Raw genomic sequence first — 18,500 nt, forward strand, 5'->3', positions numbered from 1 at the left:
TAATGCTATTTTTTATAAAATGTAAAAAAAAGGATCAGAAAACATTAAATAAATTACTATTTTTATATTACATTGTAATAAAAAAACATAATTATTGACTATGTACCACTATTTAAAAAATTGTAAAATATTTTTCCACAATAATCAAGACGCAGTGATATTTCATACAGATTTTATGTTTCAAACAACATTTTATGTCTATTGATGTCTCCTATAAAAAGTATTTACCAATACACCATATGTTCTAAAAATAAATACGTAATAATTACAAATGACAAGGTACACATAAAAAAGGTAAAACAATTTTGGTTATATTTTTTAAAACTGTGATACAAAAACACAGTTTTTATTGCTAGAAACAATAATATATTTGTTTCATCAAAAATCAATGCAACATTTTATTTTATATGATTCCGTTCGTAAAATTCATGCTAATATATTGATACAATTACACCTACAAGTATCGATATGTTGAGTTTAGTTCTGACAAAAACTAAGATGTACGGTGTACAAGACATATTTAGTTACTTGAAAGTATTTTTTTTAATAATCATTTGATAATTTATTTTGTACTACTTTTCTAAATAACTGTTTTAAGAAATTACAGAGTACTATTTTTAAACATGTTATTATAGACAATTAGCAATTTAATTATTACTTGTACGTTTGTTGAACTGTTTATCCATTTCGCATAGTTAAAAATAGAAAAGCGATAAAGTTAATTATTAGTCGTTGCGAGTATAAGCAGAAGATACAACGTAATGTATTAGACGTTATTTAACTGGCAAAAAAATTGAAGTACAAGAGGAAACAATGTTTTTCGTGTTATATTTAACTCATGCTAGTAAAAAAAAATTTGTAAACCCTGAAAAAACAAATTTCTAAAATAACAAGTGTTCTCATTCATTGTCGTTTTGGCACTGCTGTTTGGATTTTCTTGTATGGTTATTCCATTTTCTTGGAAATCGATCAAAGTCAAATAGTTAGGTATCATAATAAAAAAAAAATTAACAGTTAAATTTTTAACAACTTGATACTTATACTATGAACATTTTTGTTTTATAGGTCACGCGAGCTTATCAAAGCTGCCATACTAGACAATGACTTCATGAAAAATTTGGAACTCGCGCAAATACAAGAAATTGTCGACTGCATGTACCCCGTAACTTTCAATGCAGGCACGACGATTATTCACGAAGGAGAGATCGGTGCAACGGTTTTTGTTATGGAGGGTAAGTAATTTTTTTTTTTAATTATTTATTTCTTTCCCATTAGTATACACTGTTTACAAATAGCATTTTCTGTTGTTTACATATTTTTATAGATTTAACGAGTAAGAAACCTAGAATATCTTTTTTGAATTTAAAAATTTGGGGCACCTTGGGTGAATTTCGGATGATGTAGAGAAAGGTAGGAGAAAAAAAAAAAAAAAAAAGGATATTAAAATGAAATTGGAATAAATACCTCTCACGGAGCTGTATAGTAGAGGAAGACTGTGAAAATATTGACTTGGTAGAAGGGAAGGAGTTAGATCAGAAAAAAATAGTTTTCACCATCACCTGGCTTACAAAAACCATAGAAAAAATAAAGAAATAATATCATAATTATCAAATTTTTAACTGTGTGTAATAAGATATAGTGCAAAACTGTTTTCAGTGCTTTTTCAACAGCTCTTTTTATATTTTTAACATCTGCAATTTTTTTCGGTTATATTGATAAATTTAAAAGGGTAACTGTAAAACACGTGTGAGAAAATTTTATTTTAGTAATTTTAGTTCTAACAGTTAAAGCTGGTAAAATTTTGGGATAAAATTTGATCCATTTCGAGGCATTAGATCGCAGCTTGTAAACAAAACTGAGCACTACATTTACGAAATTTAATGTGCGACTAAATACAATTTTATGTACGAGAATACCTTCTGGCTCTGGTATACGTATAAATCCTTCCTATGGAGTTGCCGAGCCAAAAACAATTTAACATTCAATTCAAACAAACATGCATTGTTTTAATATTCTGCAACTCGCACACACTTGCGTCCAAATGTTTAACTTCTTTCAGCCTCGTGATTAATTTCCACATAATTGTGATTGAATTGATTGAACACGGAAAGAAAAATATTAAAAAAAATAAAAATAAATAACTAAATAAGTAAAAATTTCTTCAACGACTATACTTCTATAATAATGCAGACAGTTTGATTGTAGGAAGTAAGTAAATCGTCGGGGAGGAGCTCTAATAACCATTATTGGTAGTCGCTCAACTTTCACTTTGCTACAGCGGCTATACATACATAAAGAAACAAAAAAAAAATATCCGTATGCGTCGAAATCCTCATTGAACAATCCATCCTCTCGACAAAAAGTAACAAACGAGCGCAGTATACTTATGGATTTCCCAAGTCAAGCAGCGAATTCTCGACGTGCGGCTGTAAAATTGACAAGACAATGACATGCAGGCAGTGTAGGCACACGGACCCACACATATACGTGCCCATATTTCGCGTGACCATGCAAAATCGGCACAAAGAGCCCGCAGTCGTACGTTGAGCCAATGAAAAATCCAGCCTGTTTATGCATACGTATACACGTATATGGTTTTTTTTTTTTTTTTTTTTTTTTTTTCTAACGAGGGACTTGGTGAACGGCCTGGAAAAGGATTACTTAACTATAACACGCGCCATAGCCGGCGTAACCGCGCGATGTAGGCCCATAACGTGTATTGTACGAACCCACAACTCTCCTACAAGTGGTATATATACAGATATGTTTGAGTTTGCTTGTAGAGTCTCTGTAAGAATGAGTAAGTATGTCGAAATTTAAAAAAATAAATAAAATAAAAACTGCGACTCAAGACTTTCGAGAAGTAGGTATTTTTGTGATTCGCATCTGTTGAAAAAATAATATCTACGTCGATCGTTTGGGAGGCATCGAAATAAGCTTTCATGAAGTTTTTCCCAAACCCCTTTGATTTTGTTATTTGGTCAAAGATAAACGTTGAATAATCGTTTTCGACAATTTTCGTCACTCTTTTTGACCCCACATTTTTGTTAAGGTTGAGAGATCAAACTCAAGACTATAGAACGATTGCTCTAACAAAAAATTGTGGGACTGTAGTCCGCGATCCCAGGACTCGGTACTATTTCGAGTGACAAAGCCCCACTCGATATTCAGAAAGGTGTGGCGGTCACTTTTCCTTGTTCCCAACAGCACGTCCAAAATTCACGTGGAAACAAAAGCAGAAAAAAAAAAGAAGACAAAAAAATGTAAGGGCAATGAGCCCCGATCGAACCGCTCTGCACACACATAGTTGGGTGCAAGAAGAGCAAAAAAAAGGTGCACCCGCGACTAAAACACTGCAGCGAAGTGACAGTGTATATATACGTACATCGGCAAGGAGACGGAGAAAGGGCGAAGCCAAGCCGCCTCTCTCCTTCGACTATAATAGGCATCACGGGAGATCGGGCGTGAACAAAGATCTCCCTGCATCGGGCGTTTTCCCGCGACACCAGTGGCCTTGGATTATAAACATGAAATTTTTTTTAATTTCATTGTACTCCAACTCTTCCTCATAACCGGCAGCTATCGTTTTCCACACACATTACAATACTGATCCACCGATACACCCTGCACACGTCATACCGATCGTAGGATCGGTTGCCAGGCTGCAAACAACAGAGCGCCGATGTATAAATCGGCAGTGCGCTAAAACAGCTGACGCCTGAGAACCCCTGGCCTTTCTCCTCTCTCGAGTTGCGTCGAGCCTTACACACGTATACGTGTGTATATTCACAGCGATCGAAGTTATAAAGTCAATGCGGCAGCGGCCCGAGAGAGAAAAGAGGGGGAGAGCCCCGGCACCCGGAGCTAACGCCGCGGAGAACAGAGAGAGCGACACTCAGTCAAGTGGTAGCAACTGCGGCGCGAGAGCCGCTCCTCCTCATCAAACTCGCGACGGTGCGATACATTGTGCGAAAAGGGTCCGGGTATACCCTTCGGAGGGATGTCCGGTTCGTGAAGTCGCGCGGGAGGACGATGAAGGTGCGGGGACACCCGGGTCGCGCCGTTCCGGAGGACCCGGAACTACTTGCCGATCCCGAGGCTAGCCGGGGCCGGGCCATGGAGCTCCTTTACGAGGCGAGCTGGCGCGAGTGCGGTCTCAACTGGACGAGGACTCCGGCACGGGCTCACTCGAGTGACGACCTACTCAGGGTTGACAGTAGCGACGAGGAGGAGGAGGACAGCGAGGACGAGTTGCAGCGTCGCCGGGAGGAGGAGGCGGGTTTCTTGATACCGAGGCCCCGGCTGATAGTGCCGGTGCACTCGTACGCGAGGCGCCGGCGAACCGGTGCTCCGCAACCGGTGCGGTGTTGCAGGAGACCCGCGAGACCAGGTGATTCATTTTTTCCCTGTTTATTGGAGCTTATGTATTTATATATATGCGTATTCGTCGATGAGTAGTCCTTGGTGGCGAAAGATCCTAGGCTAACGTTGGTCGGCCAAAAACAGCGAGACTCTACCTATTTTACTTTTTTTTGTTGCTGTTGTACCAAACCCGTGAATCAGAATTTCTGTATACGCTTTCATGGAAGAAATCACATTTATGTTGATGAGCATTTGATGAATAATCCAATCCATCTATTTTTAACTGTGTTTCAATTGGATGCGTATTATAATACAACATCCCATGACGAATTTAACAGGCACGCGGTGTGTATTACATTATCCAAGTGTTTTTAAATTTTATATCATCAAGAGTTTGGTTTTCGTCACGGATTTCAAACGTTTCTTTGTATCCTAAAACGTTATGGTGTTTAATTTTAAGCACTCCATGATCATTAATCGTTTAATCATCGAGTGATTGTAGCACAATGTCCATGTGTGGCCAAAGCCGAGTTCGTCAAACGATAACGATTTATTTAGTGTCGAATTGGTGCAACACGATTACAGCTCGATTTTTTCAATCAATGCCGATTTAGTTCGATGAAGGAAGACAAACGCTTGTGTTGAATTTTATTTCCTTCCAAGTGCTTTTTCGAGTATGATCGGTAATAGATCGGTATCAGTGATACTTCAACAGTAAAGTCAGGCCACGTGAAACCGATCCCTCTTAATCTCTTGTACTTGCAATGCTAACGGGATAAAAGCGACGATTATACCTTTCCGAGTAGTTGAATCCTGACAACTGGAGGAAACAAAAAACAAAAGAGAACAATCAACTGGACTAAGTTAACGGTCATGCCAACTGTCCGCGTAATTTTAACGAGAGACCAAGTAACGCGTCAAACATGGAGTTTACGAAAAATACCCAACTGTTATTCTCCGGCTCGAGTGTCACGCGCGTGCTGTTTCTATTTTTACTTTATTTTTTTTACAACCCTATTTTGTGTATAAAATTTTGTATTCATTACTATATACCCAACACAATAGTAAAAAAAAAAAAAAAAATTGGTTTCGAGCAGATATTGAATACAATACATTTTAGATATTGAAACTTACCGTAAATTATTTGAAACTGAATGTTTAAACAGGTACTTTATCAAATACTTGGCCTCTTTTTTTTTTTTTTTTTTCTTAATTGCTTTTTCAGTCAAACTGCAATGCATTATTTTCGCTGAAAAAAATATCTTAAGCTACGTATTGTAAATAGTAATAAAAAAATAAAACATACATTTGAAAAGGATGGAAAAAGAATCCGTGCTCAAGTTTCATCTATACACATCATTGTTATATACATACTGGAATCTCGTCAAATTACAATCGCGTACAAAAAACAACTCGAAAGCGCCGAGTCACTCACCTTTTCTTTTCCGTAAATCTAAACCGAAACTGTAATATACCCGTACGTAAGTGTATGTATACTCCTTTCTACAACCCGGTAACCGAGAGAGTGCCCTGTTCGCGTCTCGCAGCTGTTGTTTTGTCTCGCCTCGCTCGCTCGAACCTCCCCAAAAGACTTATAGGTATGTGTATCACGAGTACCTATATGCCTTAAGTATGCATAAACAGAAAAAAAAAAAAAAAAAAAAAAAAAGAAAAATACGGTGAGTCGCAAGCTTGTATGCATCGTAGGCCCGTGGTACAGGACGCCGAGAGAAGTGGGTATCGTATACGGATCGGGAGAGAAAAAAAGAAATACTAGGCGAGTTGTGATGACGGCTGTTGTCGACAGGGAAGCTGCTGGCGATGATGATCGTAAGTAACTACATACACGTAACCCTGACGATGAAATCGCGTTTCTCAAATTCTTCGGCGACGAGGTGTATCCGCGCACCCGATTGACACGCGAGTATCCCTGTACATGGTTAAAGAGAGACGCTGTCTTTCGTTTCCTGAGGTTTATATGAGTGTACGCGATTTTCTCGATCTCCTTTTGCCACGAGATGCGATTTCGTGCATTTGAATTGCAGAAACGACCCGCCGATCGGTATGACTGATTGACGGGCCTTTGCTGGATATGTATATAGGCACTAGTTTGCGTAAAGAAAAAAAAAAAAAAAAAAAAAATTCAGTCTTAGAGATCGTGCCACCTGATCTTCTTTTTCTTTTCTGGTACAACAAAGCAGTCCAGCGTACGCATTCTAGTCGTTAGAGTTGCCCTAGAATCGAAAGGGGATCACAGGTATATACGTATATCGTACGGAAAAAAAAAACTTTCTTTGTTCCGAGAGATCCCTTGACAGGTTACTTACGTACACTTCCTAGTCGTTTGATACGTAACATCTCGCGTACCGATGCATGAGCATAGGTAGGACAGTTGGTCGCGGTTAACGAAAACGGGACTTTGCCGCGATCGGTTATGCGTCAATCGAAGAGACGGTACCTCCCGTATACCCTACAATCGGCGTATAATCACCGCCACGTGTCGCGAATCCCAATCAAGCCACTACTTTTGTCTTCGATCTGCGAATGGAATAATGATTGTACTTGCTCCGTAGCTCAGGATGCGGGAAATATATACGAAGGGTTACTGATGATTGTACACAAAGTGCGAGTTTAGATCTTTAAAATCGATTATTCGAATCAATAGCACATATCTTACAGTAATGTAAACGATCACTGCCGAATCGTGAAATAAAAATCAATAGGCGTATAGGTAAACTTTTTTCCATCAAAAGACGCAACGATTGTCCGTCCTGTGGTAATTTAACGATTTTTCAACCCCATCTATGTTGTACGGCGATCCGTAATCAGATCGGTTATTTGGGTGATTCATGTTCGTTTTTCCACCAGCAAAGCAAAAATACTCCTTGGTACGGGTTTTGTTAGAATTTGCTCCTATCTATGGACACGCCTTATAGCGATAAAAGCACCGGTGTGAGGAGGAAGTGTCGAAAATCGCAACAATAATCGGGGGGACCCCGACAAAAAGGGCCCTCGTGTCATTGGGCAACACCCACGCCTCGAAAGCGCCGTTTCGGCGTCCATACGAAAAAAAGGCGTCAGAAGGGAGGAAGCACGGCTCCTCGACTTTTTTTTTTTTTTTTTTTTTTTTTGCTCTGTGGGAGCGTGTAATAATGCAACCGGGAGAAAGGGAGAGTGCGTATACACACTCGAGCGCCCGGCAAATTTGGTTCAGGGTCATCATATACCGAGGCTTGACCAAGGATGTTGCCTCACACGCCCAGGATGTGCGTTGCGTAAAACCATTCGGGCGTATATTTATACTTACCGAAAAGCGTGAATTTGCCGGCAAAAAAAAAAAAAAAAAAAAAAAAAAAAAAAAAAAAAAAAAAAAAAAAAAAAAAAAAAAGAAAAGAAAAAAGGAGTTGGATAGTATACTGTTTGGGCGAGTGTACGTGGTGCCTAGATTAATGGTAGAACGGCAACTTTCTCCGGAAGGATTTGTGTATACACGTTTACTCTGACACCGGAGGAGGAGGAGGAGAGAGCGCGGCCGATCTTCGAACTGTGGAAAAACTGGATTAGCCAACTATGGATCATGTGCATGTGTACAGCGAACGCGTGTTTTCCTTCTTTGTCTCTCTCGCTCACTTTTTTTTTGTCCCATGTTTGAAACCTCGCGCGCGGAGGAGAGTCCAAAGAAAGTATGTGCATCCAGAGGGAGAGATAATGTAGCGTAGGGTCTCTCTCTCTCTCTCGGGGAAATCGTCACGATTTGTATCCATCTGCGTTACTTGTCTGGGTTTTTTTTTTTTTTGGGGGGGGGGGGTTATTATTATAGGCGCTGTTAAGTACACATGCAGTGAAACTCAAAGTGCGCATTGTAAACACGAAATCCAATCGAGTGTAGACCCACGACGTATGTTTGTGGCTCTTGACTCGCACCGCACACCCATATCGATATGTATTCTCTCTCTCTCGGAAGTAATAATGTTGCACGCGCGCCCGCGGTGAAAACGTATGGCAATATAATATACATGGACGAGTTTCGCGGGATTTATTATTTTAGAAAACTTTGTTTACGCTCCGGTATACTGATACTTGTGGTGTATATCTGACCGAGCTGAGTTTTCGTGGTGGTGCTTGATAGGTTTTTTTTTTTTTTTTCTCTGTGTCGAAAAGTCAACAGCCCGAGGAGGAAAGTTGCGAAGTCAGGAACAAAAAAAAAAAAAAATAAAAAATACAACACAGTGTGGGCAATATAAATTTTTCGCGATAAAATCGAGGTGGTGCAACGTCAGGCACCTTCGTGTACACGCACTTATCCTTTTCCTCGTCTCTATGTAGGATTACCTTAGCCAGTAGATGACGCAGATCTTTTTGCAGGAAGTTGAGGAGAGGCAACGTTGTGGCTCTCTTTTGTTGCCGCGAGAAAATATCACGGCCTCGTTATTTTAGTCGTGGGCATGTTACAAAAATATAAATTTTCTTGACTGTCAAAAATCAATGCGTACATGAAAATTATTAATTTACGAGTAAAAAATATTCTCAAGTTCAGACCGTCATTTGTTGAAATAGGACTTTATTTTTAAAACAATAAGATGCATAATTACAGTGTTTGCAAATAAAGCTCAACTCTTCTTTACTTCCTGGCTGTCACGATGTGCATGGCACGTCGTACATTTATGTGCTTTGTTGCGAAATTAAACATACATATTGCATAAAAAGCAAAACGATTCATTTCTTTGTTTCGCAATTTATTGAAACAAAACTTATTGTTTAATATTGTTATTACCCACTGTTGTATTAAAGGTAATTTTGTGTCTGCACTAAGACTTTTTTTTTCCTTCATCCTAAGTGGGTATGTCGATTGCAAAGCCTTGCGATCACTTTCAATCCATCCAACGCGGAATTCCTCGTTTCATTCGACGTATCTCGAAATCAATCTAAATAAAACAATGCGAGGGATCAGCGCATAAGTATACGGTCGCAGAAAAAAAAAAAAAAAAAATATCCGAACAAAGGCGACACTTGAATAGCGATGTACCCACTCTATTTTGAAAGCGTACGAGGCACGCGAAAAATTTCGCCGCGAAATTTTCGTATCCGCGAACTTTAAAACTGCACCCTTGCAGCTTTACATAAACATACATACTTGCAGTCGGAAAAATAAATTCACGAATTTCAAACGTGTGTGTGTGCAGTGTATTTTGTACTGCTGAAAGTGCACGTGCCTTACCTTTCCTACTCTCCTTAATTTTATTTGATATTTCTTCGGGTTAATCGGAACGTGAATGAAAAACGAAAAAAATAAAAGAGTGAATTTTTAAGAAAAACTGTTTTTTTGGATAATGCAATAACTCTAGTATGACATGGGATGTGGTGCATATATACAAATACATACAAGATAATACTGTACCGTTAGACGAGTAAATGATACTCAAACTACTTTGAGTACAAATTAATTATTCTCTTTTTATTTATGGAATTGTTTTTCTTTTGTCAGTCCAAAAATGTACTATCTACAATATTGCTGGGATCGAGAAACCGTTTTATACTGCCAAAAGAAATAAATCAATTATTTTCCGCTGTCTAAACTTTGATACGTACTTGCCTCTTTACTCTTGGTGATAAATATTAATTTTTAGCGATGATTAATTTTTTTTTTTTTTTTTCGTGCGTAGAAAATGATACCGTGAAGAAATAACAATTATTAATTTGACACTTGCGAAAGTCGAGACCGTATTTTTATATCCGTCAGAAAAAAATTAACTTAATCCATTATTAAAAACTATCACAATTAAATTAACGCAAAAGCTAGAGCATAAAATATTGATGAATTGAGAAATAGTTTGAAGTTGAAGAAGTGATGCTCTATACTCGATCGTAGCATATTAAAAATACACCACTTTGTTTTTTAGGCATTAAAAAAGAGATAACACGTACTTATAAACTTGAGAAACGGAGAAAAAATGCACATTTTCCTCGAAGAAGAAAAAAAAAAAATCGCACACGATGATAATGATGTTCCAGCCTACCGGTTTATATTCCCCTTTAACCACATTATAATATGCACGCACGGGAAACTTGAATCTCACAACTGGAAACACATATATTTCTCGTTATTGGATATGCAACTGCAACTTTATACGTAAACTCCGCCTATTAAATAACCATCGACTACTTTCATGATCCCCTTTCTTACCGTTGCACGTAATATATTACATACTCGTCTTTTTTTGTTAGATAACCCAAGCTTGGCGTGTTCCGTCGCAGCTTAGATATCATTCGAATTTGCAAAAATAAATTAAAACATGCAAAGCAGCGAACTTATTGGTCGCGCATTTACTTGGCCGACTCTCCTCGAGTATTTGCATAATAAAGCGCGTGAACGCCGGCGTATGGAAGTTTGCTCGGCTCTTGGGCGTGCAGCTTTTTGCGAGTGTGTTTACCCATCACTCTTGTATTTGCGTGGCCATCAGGCGTTTTGTCCCATTTTTCCTTTTTCCTACGACGGATCCTACAATGCTGATATCAACAATCACGCAATAATATAAATATCGTCCCAAGTACACTTCGAAAAGTGGGTCAACGCGCGAAACTTTTTTCGTGCCGTGTTTTGTTTGATGGTTTTCATTTGTTTATTTTTCGTGATTCATTGGAATATCGGTACAAGGTCGAGATCGATACGTACCCACTTACATTGTACCCGATGCTTTCTCCCTCTCGCGAGCGTTTGTCTTTTTATTAAGCAGTTGCGTGTATGGACAAATGAAACTTTCACTCGAATATCGTCTTTCTCCTCTTTTGGTGTGCTGGTAATAGGATTACGCGTCGCGTCAAGTCCGACGATCCCATTGTTTTCGAGAGAAAGTGGCTCTCCGAAGTAATCAATTTTGTAGAACAGTAGGTGATCATCTCGTCTTTCGTTGTGATGTATCGCGTTGCGTTTAAATTGAATTTTCCAGAGATTGTTCATCAACGTCAAGTTGTAATGTTTCGTTATGCATGTGATTGGTTCATGGAAACCATCATAATTTTGCGATGAACAATAAACGCCTTTGCCCAGTTGGGTGATGTAACTTGAATCCTTTGATAAAATTGTACGATACGTGAACGAAACCTAAGAAAAAAAAAAAAAAAAAAAAAAAAAAGTAAATTGAAAATCAATCAAGTGGATGGGGATTGGTCGATTATTATGTATCGATACACTGTGGACTTTGGTAATTTTTCCCATGTAGGCTTTTTCTGTTTGAAATCAAGCATAGTTTGAAGAGTGTATACAAACCAAAAAAGAAATTGTATTTAATTATAGTTCAGGAAAAGAGGGAAAAAATCGTCCATCTCAAAGTGTATCATATCCAAAAGAGAGATGTAATCGAAACAATTCAATATAATCTACATCTTGGGCTCAAAAAGTGCGCGATCGGCACGTTTCCAACGAGCGTCAATTAAAAATCTTGCTCCACATATTACGAGATAAAAGTTTCAACGAAACGAATTCCGTTTCGAAGATCACGAGATTTTTAGAAAGTTTTTTTTTCACCTACGCTGCGCATTGAGAACAAAATAATGTATTCTCAAACGCAGGCGAGGAGCTGCTTCGGTTTCGGTAGAGTATTTTTTTCAATGTTCAATGAAGATAATCTCAAAAAATCTTGGGCTCCGAGTAGCTGAAACCAAAGCAGGACAAAAAAATAAGAAGCTTCCTCGCAGCGGAGAACAAAAGAGAATCGCTGATAATAACATACTCCGGGTACACGAACTTGCGATCGGCTGTCGTTTATTTATTTATTTATTATTATTATTTTTTTTTCATCTGATCGAGTTTTTGCTTCCTGTTGTACTGTAGGCATCATAAATGATACACTATTATTAATAAGTACGTGCTCCATCGAGTCCGAACGGACAGGTGAAAGAGACTTTTTCTTGCTCCTTACTTGTGAAATAAATCTTGAAATCGTCTATATTATAGTAAAAAATAAAAAAATAAAAATTATTCTTGATACTTGTTGCAGAGGGCAAAGTGGAGGTGTCGAGGGATGGAAAGTACCTCAGCACGCTGTCGGCGGGCAAGGTGTTGGGCGAGCTCGCCATTCTGTACAACTGCAAGCGCACGGCCACGATAACCGCTGCCACCCACTGCCGCATGTGGGCGATAGATCGGCCATGCTTCCAGACCATCATGATGAGGACGGCGATGACCAAGCAAACCGAGTACACGGATTTCCTCAAGAGGTGGATTTATTTTTTTTTATTTTTTATTTTTTTTTTTTCATTGTTTAATTGTAACCACAAAGCTATAGACTTGCTGTTGTTGATGTACCGATTTTTTTACTTTGCATTCGGGAGAGGTTTTTTTTTTCAACCACATACCGTATATTGTTTACTCCAAGGGTTCGTCACTGTTCCTTTGACAGCCTAACCTTGCATTTTTTTTCCCATTAAATACGATAAACTCAAGTCCGAACCACCAACCCAAACACTCGATATGACGTACGCGCGTATTTACGGTAGTGGTCCTCCGTCCGTAAACCGGATCGTACTGACGACACCGATTTTTCTCTTCCAGCGTTCCCATCTTCAAAAATGTACCGGACGAGACGCTCATCAAACTCTCGGACGTCCTGGAAGAGGTAAGTGGATGTATACAAACGAAATCTCACTAGACAGTAATGTATAGGTACGCAGGCTCGAAAGACCGCTCGATCCGAAGCACTGAACTCTCATTGCAATAGACCACGTGAGTCGCGTAATAATCGGGGGGACAACAAAAAAAAAAAAAAAAAAGATACAACTCCTCCGCGGACTCGGCAATTTGCATAATCACGTTTGCTTGTAATGCACAGTCAAATGCAGTAAAAAAAAAAAAAAAAAAAAAAAAAAAAAGAATTACAGCGTGATGCATAACAAACTACAAAGTTTTCCTTCCGTTGTATAACCCATGAGTTGTGTATGGCTGAGAGTTGGGACTGGAAGGGGGGAGGGATCTTAAAATTACCGCAGTAATTGAATTTCCGTAGTGCTACTACAAAAACGGCGAGTACATCATCAGACAGGGCGCCCGTGGCGACACGTTTTTCATAATAAGCAAGGGCCAGGTCAAGGTGACCCTCAAAGAACCAGATTCCGTCGAGGAGCAGTACATAAGGACCCTCACGAGGGGCGACTTTTTTGGCGAAAAGGCACTGCAAGGGTGAGTTTTTTTTCAATTTTCCTTTACTTTGCCCCTCTGATCTATATAAATTTCTTTTTATTTTACCGATCTTTCGTCTTTTGTTGGATAGTGACGATCTGAGGACGGCGAACATCATAGCCGACGATCCTGACGGCGTGGGCTGCCTGGTCATCGACCGCGAGACCTTCAATCAGCTGATATCCTCGCTGGACGAGGTCAGGACGCGCTACAAGGACGAGCAGATCATACGAAAGTTAGTGACGCTCCTGCATCTATATAATGGGTCTTCTTAATATTACTGCTTCGTTAATAATTACTAACATTTTTTTTATCGACGAGTAAAAAAATCTCGTATCGCCAATTAACAATCGACCATTTGCCCTAACTGTGTTTCATGTCTAACGTTTTGAATAACATTAAATAAAAATAAAGGACGCGGGCAATTAGAAAAACTGGTGAACGTAAGTCCTATACAAAGTGCTATTATCTGTGTGGGTGTGTGCATGTTGGAGAATTTGACATCGGGCAAGTATCTTTATGAAAAAAAAAATCGAAGATCGGTTTTTTTTTTCTTTTCTTCAAACGAGTCTACAAGGTCCGAAATCGACCACGCCCCGATGTCAGATTCCGATACGCTGCCTGTCTACTGCTGCTCGATAATTGGGTCGTCATGCAAATTTCCTGTTTTATTTATAGCCTGTTGTTTTTTTTATTTTTCTTTTTGTTTTTTTTTTTTATTCTTTGCAAGATTGCACCGTCTTCTCGCACACAGCTGTTGCTTGGTAATTCCAGAGTTGACATTTTCACATCCATTCTTCTCACTTTACGAGATTCGTATCCTCATTATGCCATATCTTGAGCTTAGGATGTATCATTTGAACTATTTTTTAATTTTTTTTCTTCACTGCAATGCATGAATAAAACGCCAAAGATTTTGACATAGTTTTATATGAATCTGTTCCCTTCATTTGAATATTTCTGCCATTGTTTTGATATCTTTTGACGGAAGGCTCAGTGCAGAAAATTCTTGAATCCGTAAGCTCACACACGCGCAACGAGAGTTTGTCAGCATAAACATTTTTTCATTGAGTTTTCGTATGAGAAACTAACAATCATTGAAATATAGAAAAAAAAAATTTTCAATTTTTAATTGGTTACTTCTGACGTAATAAATATTAATTATTTTTCTTCACGTTATGACTCTTACGATTTCTTGCACTTGAATGAATCCTGCAACACTGAGCCTTTCTTCAATAAGCGACCTTACCATCTCTGATAAAAAAATTCCACACATACTATGTATCTTCGTCGTACAACCCCCTTTAGAAAAATACCCTCGATCTCAAGGTGACGCAATAATCTAATAAAAACTTGTTTTACAACGGGGAAAAAAAAAAGGATTACGAAGAACCGGCGGAGCGAGGAGTTCCGGGAACTAACGTTGCAGAACCTGCGCTCCATCGCGACCCTCGGGGTTGGGGGTTTCGGCCGAGTCGAGCTGGTCCAGATAAACGGCGAGAACACGCGCTCGTTCGCACTGAAGCAGATGAAGAAGTCCCAGATTGTCGAGACCCGCCAGCAGCAGCACATCATGTCGGAAAAGCGGATAATGGGCGAGGCAGACTGCGACTTCATCGTCAAGCTGTACAAGACCTTCAAGGACCGGAAGTACCTCTACATGCTGATGGAGGCCTGCTTGGGCGGCGAATTGTGGACCGTGCTAAGGGATAGGGGACACTTTGACGACGCGACCACGAGGTTCTACACCGCTTGTGTCGTCGAGGCTTTCGACTATCTGCACTCGCGCAACATCATCTACAGGGATCTCAAGCCGGAAAATCTGCTGTTGGACAGTCAAGGGTGAGCATTGCTGTTACACTTTTTTTTTTTTTATTATTCCCTGAGGATCAACGGGGTTGGACTAAAGTTTTTTTATTTTTTTTATTTTTTGGTAGTAATTTTATCAGCGTTTCACTTTGTTTATTTTGAAACCATTACATGACATGTTTTTTCCAGCTAACCTTCTGTTGCGTAAAAATACAGACACTCGCATTCAATTACAATTTTCCAAACGAACAAAGTTCTATTTAAAGATCGTGTTGTGCGCATTGCGGGCAATTTAAAATTGTAAGTCCTAGCCATAAAACGTTGATTTCTCTTTTCTTTCAACTACGACACAAGAGCTTGAACATCAATCAACAAGCATTGTTATTTTATTGATTATTTTTTAAAATGTATCCTTGCGTTCAACGACTGTTTTGCGTTTCAGTTACGTGAAGCTGGTGGACTTTGGCTTCGCGAAGCGGCTCGAGCAAGGCCGGAAAACTTGGACGTTCTGCGGTACCCCGGAGTACGTAGCCCCCGAAGTGATACTCAACCGTGGACACGACATAAGCGCCGACTACTGGTCGCTCGGTGTACTAATGTTCGAGCTGCTCACCGGTACGCCGCCCTTCACCGGCTCCGACCCCATGAAGACCTACAACATCATTCTCAAGGGCATCGACGCCATTGAGTTCCCGCGGATGATCACGCGCAACGCTACAGTTCTCATAAAGAAACTCTGCAGGTGAGCAACTTTGTCAGGAGGGTTTTTTTTTTTCTTCCTCTTGTTGATTCTTAGTTGGTTGCTACTTGATTTTTCCTTGCTCGTAGGGACAACCCAGCAGAACGACTTGGTTACCAAAAGGGAGGCATCAGCGAGATTCAGAAGCACAAGTGAGTCTTATCTTTATCCACACTCTGGTTACTTTGTCCTTTTTTCCACATAAACCAAAACTGACGAATACAGAGCACCGTAGAAGTTTGAGAGTGGGAGAATTTGACTTAACAATTTCCACTCACTCTCAAACTTATTTATTTGTTGTTTTGTTACAGACGTAATTGGTTTAAAAAAAAAACTGATTACTAGTTAAAACCAATGATTTTTTGACTGCACGTCATCCCGAGAGTAATAAAAATTGTCGTTTTCAGGTGGTTCGATGGATTCAATTGGGAAGGTCTCCGCGGAAAGACGCTAGAGCCTCCGATAATGCCAAGAGTCGTGAGTCCCACGGACACAGCCAACTTCGACAAGTATCCGCCCGACTCCGATCCATCGCCACCAGACGACACAAGCGGCTGGGACAATGACTTCTAATATAACAACAGCAGCCACTTTCCAACGCCAAGCCTTGCGGAATGGCTCTCTAAAGAATTAGTCGCGGTTTTTTTTTTTTTTTTTTTTTTTTCCGGGTATTCGTCTCTAGCGCGCATCCGCGGGACGGAAAGAATAATATTTTTTATATCACTGTGACGAGTGTCGACCTCTGGTGTAAGGTTCGACTTGCGAAATAGAGTGGATTTTTTTTTTCTCTTTTCTTGTTAACGGTGTATACACATTGATCCAAAATATCCTCTACTTTGATATGTATATGCAACCCACTTTACGCCGAAGATCTCAAAACGAGGAATTTTGGGAGCATGTTGTTAAACTACTGTCGATCGTGGGTAGAAACAAATTAATGAATTTCACACTAATTGTGTGCGCGTGTGTTTGCGTGATGATTACGGAGCAGCGCGTCAACGTAACTACTTTTTTTTTTTTTTTTTTTTTTTTTTTTTTAATAGGAACCAAGGAATTTGCCTGTTTTGAACAACAGGTTTTTCAACAATGCTGTGACTTACACAAACACAGTGATAGTTTGAGTGTAACAAAATATAAATTCGTTGATAATGTTAAAGAGAAAAATATCGAAACAATTTATGGTTACGAGTGAATGTCGTTTCAATGCTGTGCGAATGACGATAGGCATCCGAGCGAAACTAATTGCCGACTCGATGATAGTCTTCAAGACGCGCGATCGAGCTGAAGAAAAAAAAATATACACATCAATAAAAGATAAGTCGGGGAATATACGTCGCGAGACGTATGCCAGTGTGCCAAGTGCCATTAATATAACAAACACGTTTTGGAAAAATCAAAGACGTAGTCGAGAGAGAGAGAGAGAGAGCGCGAGCGTACACGTAAGAGATGTAGGAGAAAAAAAAATGATCGGCTTTAAAAGAAAAATTTTCTTGCCATTTCACGTTGCAATTTCACGATATTGTGAACTATGTCAAGGACGGTATGCGTCCAGCAATTATGCCTCGTTCATAGATTGTTGGGATTATAATTAATTGTTGTTTGATTCGTTTTATAGTTTATTACGATAATTTTATTTTGAAGAAACTTTTTAAGAAAATAAATTATGTAAATAATTTTTAGAGACATGCAATTTATAAGACATCTGATATATATACACGTATGCGTATATATATACATATCAATATCAAAAATAAATTTTATTAATATTATAACATCCCGTGGTTTTCTTTGATAACCTTCATAAGTATTTTAATACCTATGTCATTAATTAAGATAATAATTATTGGTTAAAGGCATTTGTATCTAAACTACACCAGTTTCATCCACACTCAGTTTAAAAAAATGATGTCCTTTCATATGTTAAAATTTATATTGATTAAAAATACATTCCACTACAATATGACAATTTTATAGGCTATAGAATATATTCTATAACAAAGTATTATTGTACAATATCTTCAACGTAGTATAGCTGATCAGCTGATGGCATTCAAGACATTACGTCCCAGATGTATGCAGTGCTGAAGATATTGAAGAACGTCTAAGATGTTATTTTATGTTATAACACGTGGTTGTTACCTCTAATGGTGAGAGTTGGAAGACATCGTTATCTTCTCTATTTGAAGTTATGATTTACTTTTACTAAATTAGTTTTCTATAACTATTACTAAATAATGAAAAATTCTCCAAAAACTATGTATGTCATTCATACATAGACGTGCTGAACTGTTTGTGAAAATATCCAAATAATGGCAATAGGTGTTACTTTATTTTTATTATAATTAACAGAAACAAAATATATAATGAACATTTAATGTTGTTTATTTAAAAATTTTATAAAAGAATACACCTACA

The 18,500-nt window shown here is 38.7% G+C and overlaps 2 protein-coding genes across 5 annotated transcripts in view; both read left to right on the plus strand.

Moving 5' to 3' along the window:
- Positions 1 to 17,112, plus strand: part of LOC106645847 (cGMP-dependent protein kinase 1-like) — a 35,428-nt gene extending 18,316 nt beyond the window's left edge. For 2 of the 4 annotated variants that reach the window (XM_089589867.1, XM_089589865.1), the window contains 9 exons: positions 1,066 to 1,232; positions 12,360 to 12,579; positions 12,914 to 12,977; positions 13,365 to 13,537; positions 13,629 to 13,781; positions 14,939 to 15,379; positions 15,789 to 16,088; positions 16,175 to 16,237; positions 16,493 to 17,112. In XM_089589867.1, the coding sequence (XP_089445993.1) occupies positions 1,066 to 1,232; positions 12,360 to 12,579; positions 12,914 to 12,977; positions 13,365 to 13,537; positions 13,629 to 13,781; positions 14,939 to 15,379; positions 15,789 to 16,088; positions 16,175 to 16,237; positions 16,493 to 16,658 (1,747 nt within the window). In that variant the 3' untranslated portion in view covers positions 16,659 to 17,112. Of the gene's footprint in view, positions 1 to 1,065; positions 1,233 to 12,359; positions 12,580 to 12,913; positions 12,978 to 13,364; positions 13,538 to 13,628; positions 13,782 to 14,917; positions 15,380 to 15,788; positions 16,089 to 16,174; positions 16,238 to 16,492 lie in introns of all 4 variants that reach the window. The other 2 variants (XM_089589866.1, XM_014361803.3) reach the window with 2 other exon arrangements.
- Positions 3,928 to 4,672, plus strand: LOC149375232 (uncharacterized). Its single transcript, XM_089589868.1, has one exon. The coding sequence runs from the start codon at positions 4,033 to 4,035 to the stop codon at positions 4,456 to 4,458; it is 426 nt and encodes a 141-aa protein (XP_089445994.1). The 5' UTR covers positions 3,928 to 4,032; the 3' UTR covers positions 4,459 to 4,672.
- Positions 17,113 to 18,500: the final 1,388 nt, after the last annotated feature.

The sequence above is a fragment of the Copidosoma floridanum genome, unplaced genomic scaffold, assembly GCF_036245765.1.
Source record: "Copidosoma floridanum isolate Cflo_tuat_1 unplaced genomic scaffold, Cflo_Japanese_pri ptg000009l, whole genome shotgun sequence".
Lineage (NCBI taxonomy): Eukaryota > Metazoa > Arthropoda > Insecta > Hymenoptera > Encyrtidae > Copidosoma > Copidosoma floridanum.

Coding starts and splice junctions, on each gene's coding strand:
- LOC149375232 (XM_089589868.1), top strand. CDS start 4,033: ATGAAGGTGCGGGGACACCCGGGTCGCGCCGTTCCGGAGGACCCGGAA.